The sequence below is a fragment of the Seriola dumerili genome, unplaced genomic scaffold, assembly GCF_002260705.1.
Source record: "Seriola dumerili isolate Sdu_G_001 unplaced genomic scaffold, Sdu_1.0 BDQW01000609.1, whole genome shotgun sequence".
Classification (NCBI taxonomy): domain Eukaryota; kingdom Metazoa; phylum Chordata; class Actinopteri; order Carangiformes; family Carangidae; genus Seriola; species Seriola dumerili.
Window position 1 is genome coordinate 392,683 of NW_019174864.1, and position 24,303 is coordinate 416,985.

At 39.2% G+C, this 24,303-nt stretch overlaps 1 protein-coding gene across 3 annotated transcripts in view; it reads left to right on the top strand.

The window, feature by feature from the left end:
* The window catches only part of rbfox1 (RNA binding fox-1 homolog 1), a 174,026-nt gene extending 157,479 nt beyond the window's left edge, over positions 1-16,547 (top strand). For all 3 annotated transcript variants that reach the window (XM_022764913.1, XM_022764916.1, XM_022764914.1), the window contains 2 exons: positions 7,064-7,139; positions 16,271-16,547. In XM_022764913.1, the coding sequence (XP_022620634.1) occupies positions 7,064-7,139; positions 16,271-16,393 (199 nt within the window). In that variant the 3' untranslated portion in view covers positions 16,394-16,547. The remainder of the gene's footprint in view (positions 1-7,063; positions 7,140-16,270) is intronic.
* The last annotated feature ends 7,756 nt before the right edge of the window (positions 16,548-24,303 follow it).

The following is a 24,303-nucleotide window of genomic DNA, read 5'->3' on the forward strand; positions in this document are numbered from 1 at the left end:
TAACATGGGAGTCTATAGAGATTGACTCACTGTTGGAGCCAGACTGGATTTGAAACAGTGGTTTTTAGGGCTGAAATGATATTTGAAAGTGTTAATAATAGATATATTCATAACACAATGAATAATTTGTGCAAAATTAGTAAGCACTGGTGTGTAATTTTAGTTTATAATTGCATGGAACTTGCAGATGTCTGTCCTTTTTTGATTTATTATTCATCTATTCATCTTCCACCTCACTTTCCTCACCTTTTTCTTTCCTTTTTTTTCAAGCCTGATTTGAATTAGTGGTGTTGGATGACAGAAATACATCTACATCCATCTATTTCAGGAGCGTGATGTAAAATTATAGAGACAGGGCTTTGGCTCGAGACAATAGAGCAGCTAATATCTTAGTTGCTGTACAGCAGGTTCACTTGAAAAGGTACTATATGCTCATGAATGATGACAGTGGCTATATTTGCCAAGGGAGAAATAAGGGAAAGCCAAGATTAGAAGTGGAGAAGATTTATTCCTCTGCATAAGAGCTGTTATTCTGAACAGAGAGCAGAAAGCAGAGATGGGCAATAGAGAAATGGGTAAAAGCAGTGGTCCTCTCTTTCTTAAAACCTTTCATGTTACACAGTCATGGACATAAATCAAGGTGACATGAGGAACATTAAATAATGAGCAATAAGTTGATGCTTCAAATTCTAATCAATTGAAAACTATTCTCTGTAAAACATGAAACATGCAACTACCCTTACATGCATTTTATATTTCATGATAAAACTGTCTGTGATTATAATGACCCTCACCCTTTTACTAGATGGTGGCTGATATATACTGCAAAGACATTGTGAGTAAATTGGTGTTTGCATCTCAAAATTAAATTAAATGAAATCAAAATGAAATCAAAACATAAAAACGAGTAATTGGTTGTAATAAACCAGATCTCAGAATTAAATCATTTTTCTCTCTTCTTTGAAAAAAATGGTTAATGTGAACTTAATGTATTTTTTTCATTTTTTTTCATGCTACTCTCTTATTGACCAAAACACTTAAATTGATGCTCCAATGGTGGACGTCCTCCCTGACCAATCCACAACCTGACCACAGTATTAACATTGCATTGGTCCAATCATAATTTTAAAATCTCAACATCCGTTCTCTACCACTGTATGTGAGTGTGATGAACTGATGGTTTTCAACTCCTGTTTTGGGCAGGGCCTTTATTTACCTCGACTACAGAGGGTAACAGCTCTTTATTTGGAACTCCCTCTGTTTGATATGTAGAATAGGTCAGAGCAGTATTTTGGTACGAAGCCTTGTTTTGATCAGCTCTCGTTTGCCCTGTTGAATTTACTGCATTGCATGTTAATACAAACTTCCTGTACACTTCCTGTAATTGTTTCAAAGTAAAAACCCTCTAGCATTTCAGTGGGCAGAAACCCACAATAAGAGACAATAAGAGTATTGTCTCGTTTGTTGGTGTTTCTTTTGTTTACATGCTTTTCACAATTTGCACCCATACACAGTTCAGCCATGTACCAGGTCTGTAACTCGTCTAGTTAAATCAGAAGGTGTTGTTTTATTTTTTTATTTTTGTTGAACATTAGAAAGTAGAGCTACAGAGAAATTATTGTAAAATAACAAGACACTGTGGGATGATTTTCCTCCTATCTTCTGTTTCTTTTAGCCACCAGCCACCGCTGATTTTAACATATTATAACTTATAAACTATGTACCACATTATCATAGATTTATGCACAGCTGATTATTGTGTGGTAGTGATCATTTGGGAACTTGAATGCTGCCTGACCTTTATACAGGTGCTGAGTTAAATGCAGTAGGCGAACAGGTGAATGGGCTACTGTGAGCTTTAAAGAGCAATTCAGCTTAATCCTATTTGCTGACCTCCAGTGGTTTGACTTCTAACTGTGCTGCGGTGATAAAACTGTACTCCAGAGTGTGTCAGTTCACCATGACATCACTGTCAGGTGTGGTTACAGGTGATCACACTCGAGCACACCCACCGGTGCCACGTTTGATCAGATGAAGCCATGTTTTTCATTCATCAGGTGGACATTAAAAAAACACCTTAGTAATGGTAACATTGCTTTGTGCCTGTTGGATGTGTAAATGAGCAAATGTTTGCTAACATTACAATTGATCAGATATTGCGTTTTCACCTTGTTCTGCTGCCTCCAAACAGTCAAATAATGGAGCTTTAAACCGTGAGCAAAGGCTTGAAGGAGTACTGTCTGGATGTTTCACCTTGATCTGGTGCACCTTTGAGTTCTTGCTTGTGTACCTGTGCAGCCTTGAGGTGCCCATCTGTGCAGGGGCCACGCTGGCACCATGTGGGTCATGTTTGTGGCATGAGGGTCACAGAGGGGACGCACCAACAGCTGCTTTCATGAAGCCTGACCAGACCCAGCCTGACTCGTGCCGACACGCTCATGCAAGCACATTATGAGAGTTCGCAAATTACTACACACATGCTGCACATGAATGAGCACGGACCTCTTGGCCCTTTACCAGAGCAGGAACTTTTCCAGAATTAGGAACTATCTGCATATCTACATTTTTTATAAGCCCATTTATTTTGTCCATCTTGATTTAATTTGTTTATAAAAGGAAACAATGTTGACAGTGTTGTGAATCTTATCTTTGAAAGCGCCTGTCCGTCCTCCTCCTGCTCAGTGCAGACATCTTAACACCTCTTTGGATAGAGCAGAGATGGAGATATGAAATACGAGAAGTAGCTGGGTCCAACCTGCTCATTTTACTTTGACTGCATCTGCTTTTCTCTTGAAGGCGTGAGATTTGTCTTATTCTGTTTTCATCTGAATACCTTAAAATATCACGATATACATTCATTCCTCCATTGTGTTGAACATTGCAGTGTTCGGTCACTTCTTCATTTCAAAGTGAGGTTTGGTACCATTATGTCTGGACCTGGATGGTACCACAGATTGTCCGTACTCTTGTGTGATTAAGAACGAGCTCCAGCACATTAACCACAAACTGATCATGTAAAATACATATTGCTTAAATTTTTTTATAATTCTATTTACATTTAATTAAAAAAAGATCAAACATATAAATATGAAAAAAGGACAAATATATAATTTAAGTGATGACTTCTTCAGACAAACATTTCAGAATAGATAGTAACTGCTGACATGGACTTCTTGTTCAAGATCAGTTAGACACAAATTAAATGTGGGACTTGATATAAGAAATTTTGCCTTATGAATATGAAATGTCCCTAGTAAAATCAGGAGGTTAACAATATTGCATAAATTGTTATCCTTACATTAAAGTAAGTGAAAATATGTTTATCTTCAATGTTAATCACGTGTTGTTTTACATAATATCTAACTTTCAAAGTCTTACAAAAAGTGCATTTAGTTAATTATGAACTTTTTTTATTCAAAAATCTTGAAATGTTACATGTTTGTTGGATAAATTTTATGTAATACTTTCAGATGTATTTCTCGAGCAGTTCCCAAAATATTCTTAATGCCAAATTATTTTCCTTGTGTTGTAGAAACTTTCTAATATGGTGCATTGGTGCATTTGATCATGTAAAATAACATGTGTCTAACACTACAGTGGTGACATCAGTAGGTGAAGTCTGACTCTCAACTATTAATCTACATCTATGTTGCGGGTATGTACGGCATGACTCCCATTAACTGTACGTAACGGAAAGAACATCAAAGTGACTGGAAGTCATTCATTTTCTATGTGAGCCAGTTTCTCTTGGCAAAAATGTTCAGGCAACTTTAGTGTAATGAGCTACGATGCAGTTCGGCGATAACCAATCAGAATCAGAACTTACTGTAAGAGTGCTCTGTTCTAGAGAACACTAGAGAACCCATCCGTGTAAACTTGAAATAAAACTTATAGGTGTCTGACACTGTAGTTGTTCCAGGTGAGCTGGTGAAGTGGAGTCGATAATATATCATGTGAAAACAGGAGGGAACTGCATGCTAACTAACACCATAGCATGCAAAAGAGCATTTTGTCAAACCTGCTAGCTGTCAGCCTGAACTATTTTTATTTTCACTCTGGCCACTTTCTGTCTGAGCGTACAGTAACAAAAAAAGCCTCCTCACCTAGAAACCACTCCCCCAGCTAAGATAAAGTACAGCGGCCTGCCCACGACCAAACCACCAGCCATGAGCCAAAGAGCAATTGCCTAAAGGTTAGTGAAGCAAGGGGCTGGATAATGTTAGTATACCTGGCAGGTAGAGCAGCATACCTGTTTTCTTCTGGCACTCTTAACGTGGCATTTGATCTCTTGTTGTCTTGACATTTTTTTTGCCAAGGGATCAAGAGATGGATGAGGATGAGAGACAAGGCTGAATCTGCACAACTCTTCTGTACTCTAATGAAAGTTTTATTGTGTTTAAGCTTCAATGCCCATGCCAAAATCTGCCCCACTAGTCACCTACAGACTCACAATAAAACGCTTTAATCAAGCACATTTTTAGCCGTGATGGGATGCGTGGCTCCAGGGATGACAATGTCTGTTGTTTAGTCCACCACTTAAGTACAACTGACATATCTCAGCAGCATTAAATAACACATTAAATCTGGTTCGTACATTCATGGTGCTCAGAAGTTCAACCCTACTGATTTTTCATCCTGTGCCATCGTGTGAAATTTGAGTCGTTCATCTTCCCCTGCTAGCACTGACATTGTGAGCACATTAGCATGCTGATGTTAGCATTTAGCTTAAAGCACCACTGTGCAAGAGAACTGCTAGAGACTGATTTCCATCTTCTCATCTTTCTCTCACAAAGATGACGCGTGAAACACTTGCAAAATGGTAGAGGAACATGCAGTTGAAGGTGATCTGACTGCAGCACTTCAAATGGTTGAAAGACAATATCACAGCTGCCAAACATTTTTACGTATAAATATCTTTTTTTTTCCCCTAAATATTCACTCTGTCCTGAAACCTTGTGCGTTTCACTGAGCGTTTGTAGAGCTGCTGAAAATGTTTCCCTGTTTATCTTTTCACCTCAGGGTCACTTTAAAAATGCATTTGACTCAAATTGCATTTAAATTTGTGTTGTAGTTGCAGCTTAACACACACTCTCACTCATGCACTGTCACTCACACACACACACACGCACACACACACACACACACTCATACACACACACTGATCATGGGTTAGGGCTCTGCACTGTGAGATAAGATAGGTCAAACGCCGTGCTGGGTTGAGAGTGGGTGTTGGGGGGGCTGTGTGGTGAATAGCAATGTCCAAAACTAATTGGGATTAACTTCTAATCGCTTCAACCACTGGGCTGCTATGCCGCTCAATTATAGGCAAAGGCTCCGGCCCCCTGATTGGCCCTTATCGTAACTGGGCTAGGACAGGGAGGGGAGAAAGGGAAGAGGGGGGGAGGCATGGCTGCTCACAAATAATAATCACTGCTGCTGTCTGTTTCCTTCTATATATAGTTCTCATTGATTCTTTGATTGTCTGTCTATTTAGTCTATTTTCAAGAAGCTTTGTGATTTTCATTTCTTTCACTGAAATAAATAAAAAAACTCTCCTTTCTGAGCTCATACCTCTGCTGCTGAGACTTTTTAATCACAACCTTTGATATTATTAAAGTAAATAGGTCTGTACACAGGAGGTGGACAAATAAAATGGTCCACTCAACAATCTGATCCACACACATCTCCATAACTATACTAGAGTTGACGGTGGATAATAATGTTCCTTTCAGGATGATTTCTAATTATCTTAATTATTATTAAATTATTATTGAAATTATTATTATTGTTCACAATTGACTTGGCAGGTTATCATGACATTTAGTGAATACCTTCATGTTCCCCAGAGGATGAACCATTCACACTTTTGAGACCCACTTTCTAACATTTAAATGCTGTGAGCATTAATTCCCCCCAGAGAATGACCTCTGTTTGTCAGGAAAAGTAATTTCAGGACCCAAGTGACGACAGAAAAACAAACACTGGTCCTTTATTAGAGTTCAATGATTTATTAACAGAGAAAAACTAGAATGGTTGTCTGCTTCCTCATTATAAAAAATTAATTCGTCAAAAGTGTCCAAACACAATTAATATGAGAGGTAGATGACACTGTTACTGTAACTTCACCCTGCACTCCAGAAGCAGATGAAACACTGTGTCTGTGGGTTGAAGGATGTAGGTCTGTTGAAGCTCACAGCTGGGTGAGGTCAGATGTGGTCTGTTGTACTGTGTAGTGTGATACTATGGTGGTACAGCACATCACTGCTCCACAGGACAAGTCAGATTATCAGACTGGGTGAGTTCATCTCTAATGACCTTTAATGACCTTTCCCCGACCTCCAAACTTTTAATTCTTAGTCTGCTGTTGGCTCTAAGATACAGAACCCCATTACCAGCTGTTAAAAAAAGACTAACCCTAAACCTAACTAACCTTAACTTAGACGTGTTTGTGCCAAAACCTTACCATACCATAACTATTGAGGAGTCAGATCATAAAACAGTTTGTTTTTGAAATGATGATTTACTGATAAAATGATGTTATATGAATGCAGCCCTGTGTAGCTTTTATATAACCAAAGTGCAACAGACTTGTTCTGTTAGAAACATAATCTCTGGCTGGATCATGTTCAGAGGCAACGTATTTTTTGAATGAATGAAGCGACACATTTATCAAAGCCAGTGGAGCATCCAGGAGGTGGCTGGAGAGGATTACAGGTTGTCACACCAGAGACCACGTCCACATCCAGAGTCTGCTCTGTGGTTAGCGGAAGATGGAGGTTTATGTTAAATGTAAATAAACATCATGTCGAACAATGAGCTGGAAGAGTCTAAAGACGTGGTGATAATTCTCACTGACATTATGAATTTAATTTGTATTGACTTTTAGTTGCCAGGATAAAGATCAATACTAACACGTCTTTGTGCTCCTATATTCATAATGAATCCCACTGTGTATCACGGGTCATTGGTGAGTGAATCAAGGAGCAACTAGTGAGTAGTCGTGTGTAGTCTTCAGGACATAAACTGACTTAACCATCCTCTGTTGTCTCATGTGTTTCTACAGTTATGGACGAGTATATGCCGCCGACCCCTACAACCACACACTCACTCCAGCAGCCACATACAGCGTTGGTGCCATGGTAAGAGTGTCCTGCCTGCCACACACCTCTTCTCTCCACCCCTTCTCCTCTTCATGTCATCCATCATTCCACCTCTCATTTGCAAAATGTATAAAGTCTTTATTTATAGTTATATTAAAACAGTAAAAAGCACAGTAAGGGCAGGCCTATCAAACGCCATGGTAACCAGCATTAGAACTAAATGAACATCTTACCTTGATGCAGTCAGACTATCAATGAAGACCTCAACAAACTAACATTAAAGTGGAACGAACTAACAAGACCTTGATAGCAGTCAATCATCACCCCAGTTGGGGACTCTGTCCAGTTCCTAACACTGTCCTTTAGTATGAGGCCTGTGAAGGACAATCATTCTGATTGTTTGTGTCAGTGACCTTGTTGTCTTGGTTACTTCACAAAGCTCATGACCGTAGGTAAGGTTTGGATCGACCCTCTCCTCCTCACCACCACAGTGCGGTACATCGCATGAACTCCTTAACATGTATCTGTGTCGCAGGTTGTGGTTTGATGAAGCCATCACAACAACATTATCTGCTACAACCCTGGCTGAGCCCCGTACAGCCAGAGAACATGCTCGTTTTGTATATATAATGCCCTGACACCCCATACTCCCAAAGAATACAACAGCACCCACCCTACAGCTACAATCTATAAGCAAACTCCAAGTATCCTCGCAGGTTAAGAGCTGGTCCACTGTTCCACCAACCAGGATGGAGTCCAGATTGCTCCCACTGGAAATGAAACCCAACAACGGGCCAGAACCGCTTTTCATGGGCTTTAACTAGAGAAGTGTGATGTCCTGATAACTGGACCACACTGTACTACTTCTGACTGAGCTCTTTGACAACCTCCCGGCCCGCTGGCTTGTGCCCAACAGGCCCATTTGGTTAATCTATCCTTTAGGGTGGGGATAGCATTTTATCAAATCCAAATCCAGTTCTGTTTGCTTATTAAATCAGAATCCTTTCAAATCCCTTTTACATTTGCAAGTATCATATATAAGCCTGAGTGATTCACAACCTGAAATAAGGTCTGCAGCATAAAGATGTGAAATGTCTATTATATATATATATATATAAGATTAGATCCATTACATTATATATAGAGATGATTCAATCTCTCTTGCAGTAACAAATGTTATCTAAAAAAGGAACAGTTAACTAAACAACAATGGCTACACCTTCACCTCCTGCACACACCTAAACAAGGACCTTTGAGGTAAATCAGTTGCTAGAGTGAGAAATTTGAGCAGCATTAAAACACTGATCACCTCTTTATGGCAGCAGAATCCCCACAATACATGTTTGAACAAATATTTAACTAGTTGCCATTACCTGTGTGCTCTGCATTCATTTAAAGACACATTTACATATGTGAGGTAAAAACTAGTGGCATAGTGAAGCATCACATTCACTCTTTGCTGCATTGCTTTTGAGAGACACTTCATTGATACTCTTTTGGCAGTGAGGACCAAAGATACATTCTCTGTGTGGATCTGCTCATGACTAGGGACGGGTAACGTTAAGATGTTAACAGTACGACTACTTTTATTGATACTGCTTATCAATCTGGTACTTTAACATTACTCTTATCGATCCAGAACTTAAACATTACTCTTATCGATCCGGTACTTTAACGGTCCTCTTATCGGTACTGTTTTGTACAAATTTGTATTGTTTTGAACACATCACTACTATAGGTGGAAATTGTAATGATGGAAATGTAAAAAACGACAGGATTTCTTTGACAGTATCTTTATTGTGCAGTAGTCCCCACCCACACACCCACAACAAAAAAAAAAACAGGAACAAAGTAAATCCAATGTCTTCATTTCTCCAGTACTGAGAGAACTGATAACTTCTTATCCACTATGACTATGGTCATTAAATATGTTGCCCCGGGGCCTGTTTACTACAGGGTTTTGGTACCCATCCCTAGTCGCGACTGATATCAAGTCTGCCTTAATACATTGCTTACATGCCACATACGCACTGAAACTGTTTTTGGTTTTTGCAGTCATTCCTTCATGCTGGAGGTGGAGTAATCCTCTTCAGTATAAACAACGGAGAACAACATATACAGTGCAATAATGCATTCAGCTGAAGCTCATATGATCCTACAGCAGTCTGAGTTAGCCAAGTCAAGTGGTTTGCTTCATCCTGGCAGTCGTTTGCAGGTTAATTGCGAATGTTGTGTCCTGACAACAGATCTACTGTAAATACAGGGATCAATCATAAGACAATGAGCCCCTGGTTACAGATGCATTATAAGCCCCCCTCCCACCTAGTGGCAAAATAAACCTGGTCATTTTAGCAGTATTTAGTAGGTCAGCCATAACTCTGGTTTAAAACTGCACCTAAACACTGTGGTGGCTCAGTCACACTGACACTCCACAGATACTAGGTGAGACTTTTTACAACATCCAAGCAGTTAAAGCAGAGATATTTCATCATCAAAAACAGCAAAATAGATAATAGAATAGAAGCTATTTAAATTTTCTTTACTGCCTGTAAGGCAAAATAATTAACAAATACACCAAAGTAACATTAAAGAAAAAACATGACCTGGACATGGTCATAACATGATCTTGGCACCAGCAGGGGGCACCACAGTAAATGGTTAGGGGTTGGGTGTGGGTCAGGCACAGGATACAAGGTGAGTAAGTGGAAGGAGGATGAGACTTAGAAATTAGCAGTTGTATCCTGGTAAAGTTGCAGCACATGTGTTGGTATGGCCTGTTGTGGCAGTATTTTGGAGCGCCCCACGCAGAGCGAGCAGGGTCAGGGTTCACTCTAGGTCAGCCTTACTCAAAGAGTGGTCCTTGGTCCGCAAGCAACCTGGTGGTCCGTGAGTAAATCAGATAAAATATCATGTTTTTCTCAAATTTCTCCCTGTGTGAGTAATGTACGTGTGTTGTTTTCAATATTAAAGAAACTCACATGTAAATTCAAACATTATTAGGCCTGTATGAATTGGCTGTTTTACAGTGTAGTTGGACTTCAGTGTAACCAACCATTCTGTGACACTGTCTACTCACGTTGCTATGACAGTTTACAGTTTGTTTTATGTTGTTCATATGTGTGTGATAATTCTGATGCTACATAAATAGCAACACTCGTTGCCGTGCAGGGTTTGCTAATAATCAAAACTCTATCCTGCATTAAGGTGAAAAGATAGTAGAGTGGTTAGGGCGCACACAATGTATGCATATCCCCTGAGCAGCGTGGTTCCGGATCGTTTCCTGGCTGGTTGGATGTTGCGCAATATGTAATAATACTACTCTCTATCCCAGCATTAGGTGGTCCATGAGTTTTATTTTAGTGGTTAAGTGGTCTTTCAGTTTGAGAAACATTGCTCTAGGTGTAAGGGGTAAAATAACATGATATGGAGCTGTTGACCTTCCAAAAGTAAACAGCCTCTTGGCCTCTTGACCTCTTGGCCAGTGCCTGTAGTAAAAACTCAGCGAAATTAAACTGAATCCTTTGATATTATTCATCAAATCTAATCAGTTTCAGCTTTTATCATTTTTAATTTGCAAGTAATGAGTTATAACAAACTAAAACAAAAAGCTCTGTGTACCCTTCTGTTGCTCAAAGATGAGGTAAACATATGTAAAAGTTAAGTCCCCACAAGACAGAGGCTCAGGTGTCAGTCTGCTCTGAACTCGTTTCCAGTGTTTTTTCTACTTCCTGCAAGGTGATTGATTTGTTAATACATTCATCTGCTCCAAGCTCAGCTCGTTCTCCCAGAACAATCTACCTGAGCAGTATAATAGACACTTAATGTCCTCCAGGAGACAATTAACCCACGGTGCAGGTTCACTATTCAGTTGTTTGGCGACAGCAAAGTAACATTTTACCAGCAACGTTAGCTTTGGTGTTTCCTGACAGCAGACGTTTCCACTTTCCCACATGTATGCCTACTAAGAGGGGAATGTTGTATACAGCAACTGTGACCATTAGCTCACACAGTAAGCAGGCAATAATATTTCCCAAACAGAGATGTTTTGTTGTTGCCATTTCCAATCAGTTATGTTCTGGTACTTAGTTTTAGTTATTGATTTCATGATTTCATAACTGCAATGTCGTCTGACGTCACCAAACAAATAAATGAAAGACAAAGACTGAGCTGGGATTTCAGCTGGATTTACTGTAACGTGATCAGAGAGAAAGAACAGACACAATTACTTACTTCTTATTTTTTCAAGCCTTTATTTTCTTCAACTCCAGAACCTAACAGATTTTTATTAGAGGCAGGTCTTTATGTCTAACTCCCTCTGTTTGATATGTAGAGTTGATCATAGTCGTTAATATGAAGCCTCGTCACCGATGACTTCTCTCTCTCCCTCCCTTCAGTTGTTCCTCTGCCTCCTTTAGAAATAATGATACATGGAATGAAAGTAGTTTATTTGCTGTAATGGAGGCAAGGCTCAATGTATTGGAAGCGCTCCTCCTCTTCCCTGCAGGTCCTGAGTAGCCAGGAAACCAGAGCAGCTTGGTAGACTGTGCTGACCAGTGGTGGAAATATCATCAGTCAGTCAGTCAGTCAGTCAGTCATTAAGATTCAAGATTATAGGGTTGGCCCCGCTGTTGCCCTCTAGCCAAAACTATACAGCTGGAAATGGGCAGGTATAGGTCCCTTTAAGTTGATGAATTTAAAATGTTAATAGAGTGAACGTTTAGTAATTGGGAGGTTCCCTTGAAACTGATTTAATGTGAATAATGGAAACAAGATTTATAATCTGCTGTCATGATGTTTGTGGTCAGTAGTGGCTATAAATGAGCAGCTACTGACTTCATGTTTACTACGTTAGCTTTGTGAATCCATGGGATACTGGGGACTAGATCTTACTTCCAGTTGCAACTATATCATCCTCATCATAGTATCTCTTTAGTGCTCCCTTATCTAGTTTAGAAAGGGAGCACTGTTCATGGAAATAAAGAAGGCTACCACTTCATTTGTCTCACTCAGACTGCTGAAACCTTATATTGTGAATTTACAATTGAGTGACTTCAAAGGCAGCATGGACCGAAGCAACTCTTCCAAGTGCATGTGTCAGTATTGTATTAAAATGGATTTGAACCAATCCAAACTGACCCTGTAAGGATTGTGCCAATAAAGCTCACAGTATTCACCTGAAGACTTAAAAAACAACTGAGTAATGACAAACTGTATCTTAATTAGGATCCATAATGACCATCACTGATTCTTAAAGCATTTTTAAAGACAGCTGTCTACGTATTAGGCTTGAACTGATATCTGATAATATCGTATATTGCAATATTTTGGCTGGATTGATTGAGATATTAAATTTTGGCATCAGTCAGCTTTACAGATGAAAGAACAGGAAACAGTGTGTTTGACAAAGGCAGAGGAGACTTGAACTGACCATGACAATGCAGCCTGTGTATCTATGTTTGAATAGCCTTTTCCTAATGTCATTTTATTTTTAACATTAGTCTATTGGTTCATGCACTAGAAACAATTGCATTTCTAACTATACATTAATTTCCTCTGACTGCACTCCACAATCTCCACACACTGTCTCTCCTCTGCACTGCCCCTCCCCCACCCCAATCTCTTCTTCAGTTGCTGTGCATGCTTTTCTGCAGCGTTGACATCTCCTCACTTAAACTTAATTGAATTTGTCTGTGCTGCTAACGGCAGTCCAAATGCCACATTAATCCCGCCTGTAAAAGGTGATGAATGTCTCCATGCCTTGGCAGCCCAGTCCATGTTAGTTATTATATTTCTAATTTGGTGGATACCACCTCACCCTGCACTCCCTGGTAATGAAATAATTAGTCATTTTGATAATTAAATCCCTCGTGGTGCCACAGCCGCAGGGAGGAGGCGAGGGAAGAAAGAAGTGGATAAGGAAACGGGGCGGACTGGAGGGAAACTTCCTGGTTAATCACAAACAATGAAGAGAAACCCAGGCTCAGCTGCTGTGTGATTAATTCACAAACTGTCTGCAGATCACTCATATCAGATAAGGTCAAGGTGCCACGCCCATCTATTGGTTTCATTCTGTTTTTGAATCCTACCTTTGTCCGACCAGTCACTTAAAGGTCCTATACGTTTTACATCTCCTCCCTCAGGCTTCTCTCTGGAGCTCTAGTAACAACAGGTCGGGCTGACTGTTTTCTGAGCGATGTAATATAGCAGATTTCAGGTAAACACTCAGAGAAACCAAATCCTGCAAGGTTGGATGGTGGGTCCAGGTGGGCGGGGCTTGGGGCATGGCTGACGGTGATAACTGCTTTGTTGTGACATCACAAAGTTATAGAGGCCCTCACAGCTCATTTTAAGGCTTGTTTTAAATGCTGTGTGAAGTCTTGAGTAATGGCTTAAAAGTGTTTTGTGACGTCACTGTGACCTTTGGCCTTTAGCCACCAAAATCAAATCCGTTCGTCCTTTAGTCCAGGTGAATGTTTTTTGTCAAATTTGAAGATGTTCCGTCAAGGCGTTACTGAGATGTCGTGTCCACGAGAATGGGAAGGATGTACGGACAGACCACCCGAAAACAATACGCCTCCAAGTTCCAAATAGTGGATCTAGAGAAAAGACCCATAAACAGCTGTTTATGGGATCCATGATACGGATCATGAGATCATGGATAAAATCATATCAGGGAGAATAAAACATGTTTTCATTGTATCTTTGTTTTCTGTTTAGTCACATGAGACTGAATCAAATTCACTGTGTGTCAGGTAGAAATAGTTTGATGTGAAATATATTTTCCCCTCAAATGTATGGGCTAATAAATCAGAGGTGTTCTAATTATAACATGGATTAATAAATAATGAACTTACAAAGACAATATCAATAAATGTGAAAACAAATTTTGTGGGTGCTTGAAGTGAAGTCCTTTATTCACTGTGGTTTCCAAACAGTTTATTTTAAGAGGAAACATCTCCTCACGTCTTCACACTAAGATGCAAAGAAAAGACAAATGTAAGGGACATGTGGACACTGTTCTGGGATGTTTAACTAGTCTTACAAATAGCCACTAATAAGCCCCCCCTTCTAGTAACCATCAGTGTCCCACACCATCCTCCGACTTGATGCAGCTTTTAACTGCCCATGAATCTCACTTATAGATATCCAGACACCATCACTGTACATCTACTTCTACTAATCTTACAAACATCCAGTGAAATAACTGGTTACACAATCATATTTTTCCAAACGTCTTACTAAAGAAACCAGAATTACCTCCTCGTGGTTATATCCCTCCGTCACTCAGTAGTTTCAGGTTACATCCCTGTCATATAAAATATGAACCATTTGTGTGAAATTTTGTCATAATTATTGTGTGAAGTCTTGAGTAATGGCTAGAAAGTGTTTGCGTGGGTCACATGGACTTTGACCTTTGACATTTGACCACCAAAATCTAATCAGTTCATCTTTCAGTCCAAGTGAATGATTGTGTCAAATTTGAAGAAGTTCCGTCAAGGCGTTACTGAGATAACATCTGTCTCTACGACACATGCTAACTGTGCTGGCAAAAGGCCTATCTATCTATCTATCTATCTATCTATCTATCTATCTATCTATCTATCTATCTATCTATCTATCCAGTTGCTCAAAATACCTTAAGATTTTTACTTAAGTATGACACTTAAAGTTTAATTTCTTCTTAGCTGAGGGCGTCAAAGGGTATTGCACAGAATGTTTCCTTAGTTAAGGGAAAAAGTTGAGGCATATGCAGCAGTGAAGAGATTTTACAGCTGTAAAATTCTACTATTTCCATGGAGACCGTTGATGTGCCTCCATTAGCACCCGTGATACCTGTTGTCACTTTTGGGAACATTAAAAAAGCGCACCGCTGTCTCATCCTCCTGTGGTTTTGTTGGGAACGTCACCACGTTGTCCGGGTCTGGCGTTTCTGGAAAAAAAAACATCTTGACACACACGGATGAAACTGTTCTCTCTCAAACGTAGAAATTCTCCACACCGCCACAGGCAGGTCCTCCAACAAAAACTTTTATAGCATTGAAAAAATTTAGCATTGAAAAGTTCTTAAGATGAGACTGACCAAATATGATGTCAATCTGATTAATTATCTCGGAGGAGTTCGTTAAAGTATGACGTTCTTAATTCACAAAAACGGCACCAAAATTGAAGAGTAAATTCCAAATGGCTGACTTCCTGTTGGGTTAGGCTATGGGTGCAAGAGGCTTTTTTGGCTTTTTTTTTTTACGTGTTACATGTGCCTACTGAATTTCACAGATGTAGGTGAAACACAGGGTCAGGGCTACTTTGTTGAAATTTCCTAGGTTTTGCCACATCCATGTGTAAGACCCATGAACCATGTAAATGTTCACCAGGCTTGACGCATGCACAAAGTTTGATGAGATTTTGAGCATGTTTAGGCGATATTCATTCAGGAACAATAATACACGAAACAATTCCAGTAGGGTCCTCGGTGCTTGGGTCTTAATAAAATACACCTCCATCACCTCCACCCAGTGAGGTAGCATGATCCATCTAGAAGATTTAACCCCTCCCTGGTCCACATCCTGCTTCAGATCAAACCTGACTTGATTTATTTGATTCATCTCTTCCTCCTCTTTCTTCATGGTTTATTGACTGGGTTTCTTTCACGTAGCTGTTGGCATGTTCCCCTGGCATGAAGCGTCTCGCTGTGCTTGCTGCATGACGGTTGCTGCGGTCATGGGTCTTTTCATCCCCCATGGGTTTGCACTGGAATGACGGTAACGTAATGTTGAACCTCTAGTAGTGGTTTGTGCTGGACTAAGGGGGGCTAACAAGGGTTTATGTGTGTGTGTGTGTGTGTGTGTGTGTGTGTGTGTGTGTGTGTGCGTGTGTGTGTGTGTGTGTGTGTGTGTGTGTATGTGTGTGTGTGTGTGTGTGTGTGTGTGTGTGTGTGTGTGTGCGTGTGTGTGTGTGTGTGTGTGTTTGTGTGTATATGTGTGTGTGTGTGTGTGTGTGTGTGCGTGTGTTTCCATGCCTTTGTCTATGTGTACTTTGGTATTTTTATGAATATGTGTGTGTGTTTTGGGATTTTCTCGTGGGTGTATCTGCCTGTGTGTGTGTGTGTGTGTGTGCGTGTGTGTGTGTGTGTGTGTGTGTGTTGTTTTTGTCCGTGCATGTGTGTGTTGCAGAACGCCTTCGCCCCGCTGACAGATGCCAAAACTCGGAGCCACGCCGACGATGTGGGGCTGGTGCTGTCCTCTCTGCAGGCTAGTATATACCGAGGAGGCTACAGTCGCTTCGCACCCTATTAGCAACACCTCCGACCTAAAGTCAACCTTCCAACAGGACAGAAAGAAAGTGTGTGTGCGTGCGAGTGTGTGAGCGAATGAGAGAGAGAGTTACCAGAGGAGAGACGTTACTGAGGCCCGGGTATTGCAATACATGCAGTTTGTGCATCATTTCAGCATCTCCTAAGAGAGAGGTACAAAAAAAAAAAAAAAGAATAAGAATAAAATGACAGCTGATATTTTTCATCTTATACCTCAGATATTTTGTGCTGTGTATTTTGATATTGTGGGTTTTTAATTTCTAAAGATTTAAACGTAGATGATCAGCTGTAGAGGTTTTTCCATGGTACTAATAGAGAGCTGCTAGAGTCACGATTAGGACACAGAGGAATATTTATCAGAGTCAAATTGTTAGGGCTTGTATAGAACTCCAACCCTGTAACATAAAGTCATAGTCACACTTTGGGGTTTTTATGTTTTCTAAGAGTGTTTAAGTGACTATGCCAGTCAAGTGTTGTTGTTTTACTTCTCCCAGCTTCCTTTGGCACTTCCTCTGTCAGTTTAGCAATGATAGATTTTTTTTTTTTTCTGTAGGTTTGGGAGGAAGCGAAGAAGACAAAAAGTTCCTCTCTGAACCTCTGAGGGTCGGCTGGAGTCAGAGCAGCTGAGAGCAGCAGTGATTGATTTTTTTTTCTTGAAATCACGACTTCCTGTCTCGTTATCTTGAGAACAAACTCAGAATTAAAGTATTTTGCCAAACCAAGATAATAATAATCCGATGTAGTATCTGCATAGTCGTGATCATTTCTTGTGTTCTAGTCGGATTAAGTGCAACAGGAGGATTTAATATAAATTATCATATAATCAAATCATATAATTTTGACTTCATATTTCTTCATTTCAAACATTCAGCGTTGGTTTTTTTTCACATCAGCTCGTTTATTCTGAAATTAGATCGAACACCTCATTTATAATAATTTTGATTAATATTTTAATCAAGAATAATAATATTATAAATAATATAATAATGAATAAATACAATAATATAATGAATAATAATTTTGAAATACATGTATTTTTTTTCATGTTTAAGCAGCTTGTTTTCTTATCACTGCACATTCATTACACTCAACACCAAAACATTAACACGTGTCAGAGTGCCCCTTCTTATCTGATCTGACTCCCACGAACACTTACCACATTGGTTCCCAACCTGTGGGCCGGGGCACTCTGGTGGTTCACGCAGGTATCGCAAGAGGGCCGACAAATCATTTGCAAAATCTGTAAATTTTTGGTGAAAAGATGTAATTATAAAGAAAATAATAGGTTTAATAAAAATGATGATGATGATAATGATGATGATGATGATGATAATGATGATGATGATGATGATGATGATGATGATGATGATGATGAGCCAAAAGATGAAGTTTCTCCTTATTTGTGAAACCAGCTAAAGTAGAACTTCACAGGATGCTCCACGTCCCTCATTTTAAAGCTTCGGGTATTTCCCCTCTAAAACAACACACAACCTAAAATTACAACTTTATTCTCATTATATTATGACTTTATTCTTCAAATTTCACATTTTTTTCGTCAATGTGGCCCTAATACTTCGCCGTGCCTGTCACTGATAAACTAATGGTTAAATGAAATGAAAAGAAAGTCCAGAGACAGATGGAGAATCAACATGTGATCTCAGACAGCTTCCCCTGCTTCACTTCAGTCCTGAATGTTTGATCATAATCATTAAAATAAAAAGTGCTCTGAGAAGACATTATTTGACCTCTGTGTTCTTACGGGGTTGGATTTGGGCCACCGACATTTTTGAGATTTTCTAGTGGACCATGAGCTGGAAAAGGTTGGGAACATCTGTCACAGACATTTAACATAAGCAAAACGTCAGTGTGCCCCTTCTGATCTGATCCCACCACCACAAACACCTACAGCATCGGTTTCTGTGGCTACATTGATTAGACAGGCTAATGATAATAATACTAATAATAACAATTGCTCATAAATACAAGATGAACAAGATGAGGTCTCAAGTTTGGTGAATGTTGTCTTTGTTGTTATAACGACACAAACGGTGTCTCTAACGACTGTGTTTCTGCTCTTCCTAAAGTATTCTCAAGATAACGAGATAATGAAGTCATGATCTCTAAATAAAATAACAGCTGTTTCCAGTCAGAGCTGCTCTCAGTGTAGTTTAGTTTCTTTTTCAGGGAGAGACCGCTGTGAGTCAGGCTGTAGATTTATTGACTAAATAATGAGGTTGTATCTTACACCACTTAAAGCCAAAGGTTCCTGTGGACATATCTGGCGTGTTTCTGTGTATAAGATTCTACATAGGTATGAATTATGAGATAAGTTAAAAAAAAAAAAAAAAAAAAAAAAAAAAAAAGGATTGCCATGGCAACTAAACTGTTCAACCATTTAATTTCTTGGTTAGACGTGAAGAAAAATTAGGGCCAGGTGAAAACAAAAAAAAAAAAAAACACACGACAGGTAAACGTCAGGTTCTAGGAGGAAGGAGGTCAAACTTTAATCACTGAATTCTGGCCAACCAGACGTAGATGTTTTTTATATAAACTTCCAGTATATTCATTGGTATAACTGATAATTTTTATATTACAGGAGAGATTTAAAAAATATATAAAGCAGTGGCCGAAGCCGCTGGGTCTATTTTATCATTTTGTTAATTTTGTTTTTGCCTTTGTTTTTGTTTTTTTTTTGTTTTTTTTCTGTTTTTTCTTTCATAATCAAACTTTATGGGGGGTAAAGTATAATAATCCAACAATGTATTATATTTGAACTGTGCAGTGAAGATGTTCTCTTATATGAAATACACAATGGTATAATGTTTTAGATTTAGATGAGTAGATCAGTTGTTAGGGCGAGCTATCTCATTTTCTATCAAATCATATTCTGATTTTTATTAACTCTTTACAGATAATGTAATCACCGTGTAGATACTCTCATCTTTTATTATCATTATTATTTTTTATTTCTGGTCAGCTGTACCGTTTTGCACATTGTAATTTTCACGTAAACCTGACACATATCAGTGCTGTAGTTGTAATTTTTCAGTTCAGATTTTTGTTTCTTAATGTGACATCCTGTCTGTTATTTTCTAGAACTCAGACTTTACTCTTTGAAAAATTAACTGTTTGAATATTACAATACATAAATAAATATGGGAAATAACTGATTTGTGAACAGGCTTATCTCTGATGTAAATAGAAGTTAATGGAATAAATCTGTAGTGTATTTGAAAAGCGCTACACGGGCGACGGGAGCTCGGCTACGGCTGCACTGCAAGCCAGCCTACGGGCCGCTTCCCGCACCACATTCTGTTTACAACTATTCCCAATTAGTGGTGTCGTTACATATCTCTCTTTTTTGTATTTATAATGAATTAGATAGGAACAACTCTCAGATGCATCACATTATAAAAAAAAGGCAGCAGTAAGAGCCGCGGTGGCCCGTGTGGCTCTGCCGGTTCAAACCGTCGTCTGTGTGCTGTGTGTGAGGACTAGAGACTGGATGACTCAGAGTCCTCACCATGCTGAATGTCTGACTCCGCAACTACTTTATCCAAGCTCTGCTTCCAGTAGGTGTTGTGGTTCAAAACAAGGCTTCCTACTTCCTACTCATTGTATGTGCATGTACTATGGTTCTTCCACTAATCAATAACCATCAATAAAGTTTTGTTTTCTCAAGATGTTCTAATCTCTTTCCTGTCTGATAAAGGATCCTCAAAGAAAGATGAGCACGCTCTTTGAGCTGTTCTATTTGATCATTTTGATTGGATGAGAGTCATTCCATGAGTTCTGATAATAGAGTATAACAGCACTGGGACTTTTAACGACATGTATCACTCCGCTTTATAAGAGTTCTATTAACCGTTAATCAGCGTTACATTAACCGTCGCTATCTTTCTTAGATTGTAACAAACTTTGCAAAGATGATTATACTGTACATATCCAGAAATAACATTAGAATCAAATGATGTCTGGTCGTCAGAAGAGGATGAAGGGAAGAGGTCTGGATACTTCAGCACACACCTCCAGGTGTGCTCATATCACATCCTCAGGTCAGGGAAATGTTTATGTGTTGCTTAGCAACAGTCCAGTACCAGTCCAGTTGCAAAATAAATTAAAAAATCTGTTGTTGCTTAGATAACTAATATAGCACTCGTAGAACTGTTGTATAAAAGCAAGATCACACTGGAGGTTGTGATGTTGTACTAAACATCAGCACGGCTGTGATCCGAGCGTAGGAACGACTACAACTATTGACTACAACATGACTTCCTCTTGTGTCATATTGCATATTGCTCTATATTATTCTATATTCTTTAAAAGACCAATGTGTGAGTCCATCTCCAAGCACTTGACATCTGACATCCCTACCTTAGCTCAGCTTCACCTACTGGTTCCTACTGACGACATAAATCTTTGTAAAACTGCTCACAAATATATAAGAGTATATATCATTTCTTTGGGACTATTTCCAGCAATGGATTAATCCACATTTGGTGCTGTTTCTGGCAGCAGGACGGTGTGTGTGTGTGTGTGTGTGTGTGTGTGTGTGTGTCTGACTGAGTCAAAATAAATGACAGTGTGTGTGTTCATGGTGATACTTGTGCCACATGCTTGTGTTTCTTCTGGCCCAGTATACGCCTGCTGCCACAGCCCCAGACTGGCACATATCCAGCATGATTGTCAAATGCTACTTCCACATCTGGACCAATTCCAGCACACGGACGTGGAATGATCTGGATGTGTGGACCAGATGTGGAAGTATACGGGCCAGACTCCCTTGCTACTATACTGGGCTCATTTTGCTATCTGTGAAGGAACATGTCACCCAATGCAACAGAAAGGCTCAATGATGTTTAATTTTTGCAGCTCAGAATGATGCAGCTCTATAACAGAGGAAGAAGACGTAGGAGACATTAATGGTTGGTTTATGGCTGCACATGAGATTTGTTAATGAATAAAATCACTTGTCATCAGACCTGTCCTTTAACTTTGCTGCTGATTTGAGGACAGTTCATGTTTAAGTTTAAGTTTCTGTCTGATGCATCTGTATCTCTACATTCAACTTAAGGGTGCGGAGGTTCAGGTGCTGGTGACATCAGTAAGATGTCATCTAACCTGTCTCACACCAGCAGGCGCTGTACATACAGGGCCATTGTGAAGTTTACATCGTAGAGGTTGAACATATGTCACGTTAAAGTCATCATCGCAAAAGACATCACAAGTAACATTTAAATAAAGTAAGTATAAAACAGGAAAAAACACATTCATACCTGCCAATGGGGCTTCTTCAAAGATGGTCATGTGGCATCAGGCCAATCGTCGTCTCAGGCTGCAACATCATCGTTTCATCACTGATTTAGTTTTGGTTTTAGTTTACGCTCCATATCAAACTGTTTGAATCATTATAGTTGTGGTGGATGTTTCCATGTCCCTGCAGGTTAGAGTTGAGCTTTTTGAAATGTGTTTTATGGATAAATGTATCTCCATGTAGCTGTGGAGCTAAAGCTTTGTCGACCTGCAGCAGTGTCAGACAGAAGGAGCCATTATTCATCGTCTCAACTGGCTGCTGGTAAAGTACTTTTGGGATCGTGTGAAATATGAATGTCATCCCTGCTTTCTAATTGAAGCAAAGAGAAGAAGTACTCTCCAACTTAATTTGATTAGTGTAATTAGAAAAAATGTAGCCAGGGGGCTCGGCAGAAAGATAAGCAATATAAATGTTTAAATTTGATGAAGGGTTCACATTACAGAAGGTAATTATGTCTCGCTAGCGAAAGAACAGGTGATCAATAATTAATGTACAGCAGGTCACATGTGGTGATAGATAGATAATTATTATAATTCAACTGTTTATTAATTCTGCAGTTCAGGAGAAAAACGTTGGAAGACAAAGGGAGAGTTTTTCTTCAGTTCTTCTTCTGGCGCTCAGCATTTATAATTTGCTCATACATGTACCTGACACAGTACAGTATATAAATGAGACTAGTAAGATATAGATAGATAGATATAATATAGATGTGTCAGTGTATTGCCACGCGTGTGCAAAGCCTTGTATTATTATCACACCGCAGCACTCAGTCGTCATATTTGACCAAACTGAACGTTTTAATTTTTCTGATCAATTATTCTTAGTATGAATAAGGAAATACAAAATACAACACAAAGTTAGATATAACTGGAGGGATGAAACATATGCAAAGTATAGTTCGGTATGCCAACATGTCTGGAGTTCCATCCACAAGCAACAAAGAAAAATTCCAGAACGAAGGAAAATCCCTAAATTATAGTAATAAAAGAGATAATAAGAACATCTAGAGCTAGATTCACCTCCTCCTCCACAAAATATCAACCATTTGTGTGAAATGTTGTCATGATTGCTGTGAAGTCTTGAGTAATGGCTAAAAAGTATTTTGTGAGGTCGCACTGAGCTTGGCCTTTGATCTTTGACCGCCAAAACCTTATCAGTTCATCCTTGAGTCCAAGTAAACGTTTTTTTTTTTTATGACAGATATCTTGTTATAATATGAAAAGGGTCCAGAGAAACAGCAAGTATTTTTTATTTATTATCCAGACCACACTTTCAAATGTTCCTTCTCTGTCTGATAAAACAGGTCAGCAGTTGTGATATTCAGTGTTGTGTCACCACCCAGTGGTCAAACTTGGTCATTAAAATCACTGATCCTTAAACTACAGTGGTACTTATGTGTCAGGTGTATTTAACACCTTGATGTTAGGGGTTTTTTTCAGTAAACTGTTGTTTAGAGGCCAATGTGAAGTCAGTTTACAGACCATCATACACATGTACACAATGCATCACAGCTTATTCTTGGCCCCGGTTAGAGTCTGTGCAGAATCTTGTCTTTAGTTGGTTCTTGTACATCTTGTGGACGTAGAACTACGTCTCATATGAGGTTGTCTGACTTGGCAAATGTCACACTGAAACTTCAGATGTTGAAGTTAAATGTATAAACTGACTCACTTCAACAGCCAGGACCAGAGCAGGTAAACAGCTTTCTACATATTATCTCCACAGATGAAGGTCAAAACTCTCTCTAAGTTGATCTGGATGTAAAAAGGTACAGACCCGACTAAGGATCACTGTGAAACCACACAATCAGAGTGTTGATATTTTGAGTGTGGCGCTTAAATCATGGAGTGTTCAAAATGAAGAGTTAGTCTTTTAGGTTGCATGGATGTACTTAATTAACTTCACTGGAAATGCCATGACCATTAGTTTCGGCTATTTCAAGTACACATTAAAAAAATCATTGGAAATCATCCTCTGGGAATAATAAATATTAATTTCATTTCATGGATAAGTGCCTAAAAAAACCACTTGAACTGGAAGATACCTTGTGATGAACCAAAGGTTTTGACATGATCGTGGCACCAGAAGATGACTCAGTATCAGATGGTGTCATGGTTCTCTTGTGATCTTGATGACCCACAGAAAACTTTTGTAGTGATATTACCCTGAAGAGCTGGACAAACCAACATGTACTAACAAACTTCCCTGGTGAAAAAGGCACTAAAAACATGTAAGCAGCCCCGATAAACAGTGCAAGAAAAATCTACAGTATATCTGGACATGGTTCGCCCTGACTGACACATTATGTTTGAACACTTTTGGTCTTTGTTGGACTCTTGGTTTGGACTTTTGATTAATTTCCTGTTTCATTGATTAATTATTATTAATTAAAAATCACTTCCCCTTTGTGTCTCATGTTAGTTTACTTCCTGTCTTTGTCTTGTTTATTGTCGGCCCCACCCTAATGTTGTCTTTGTCAGTCTGTTGTCAACCTGTTCAAATCCTAATGGGACTGGTTCAGTTTGGATTCTTGCAGTTCCTAGTGTCTTTTGCTCCCATCTTCCCAGTGTTTTTGGCTT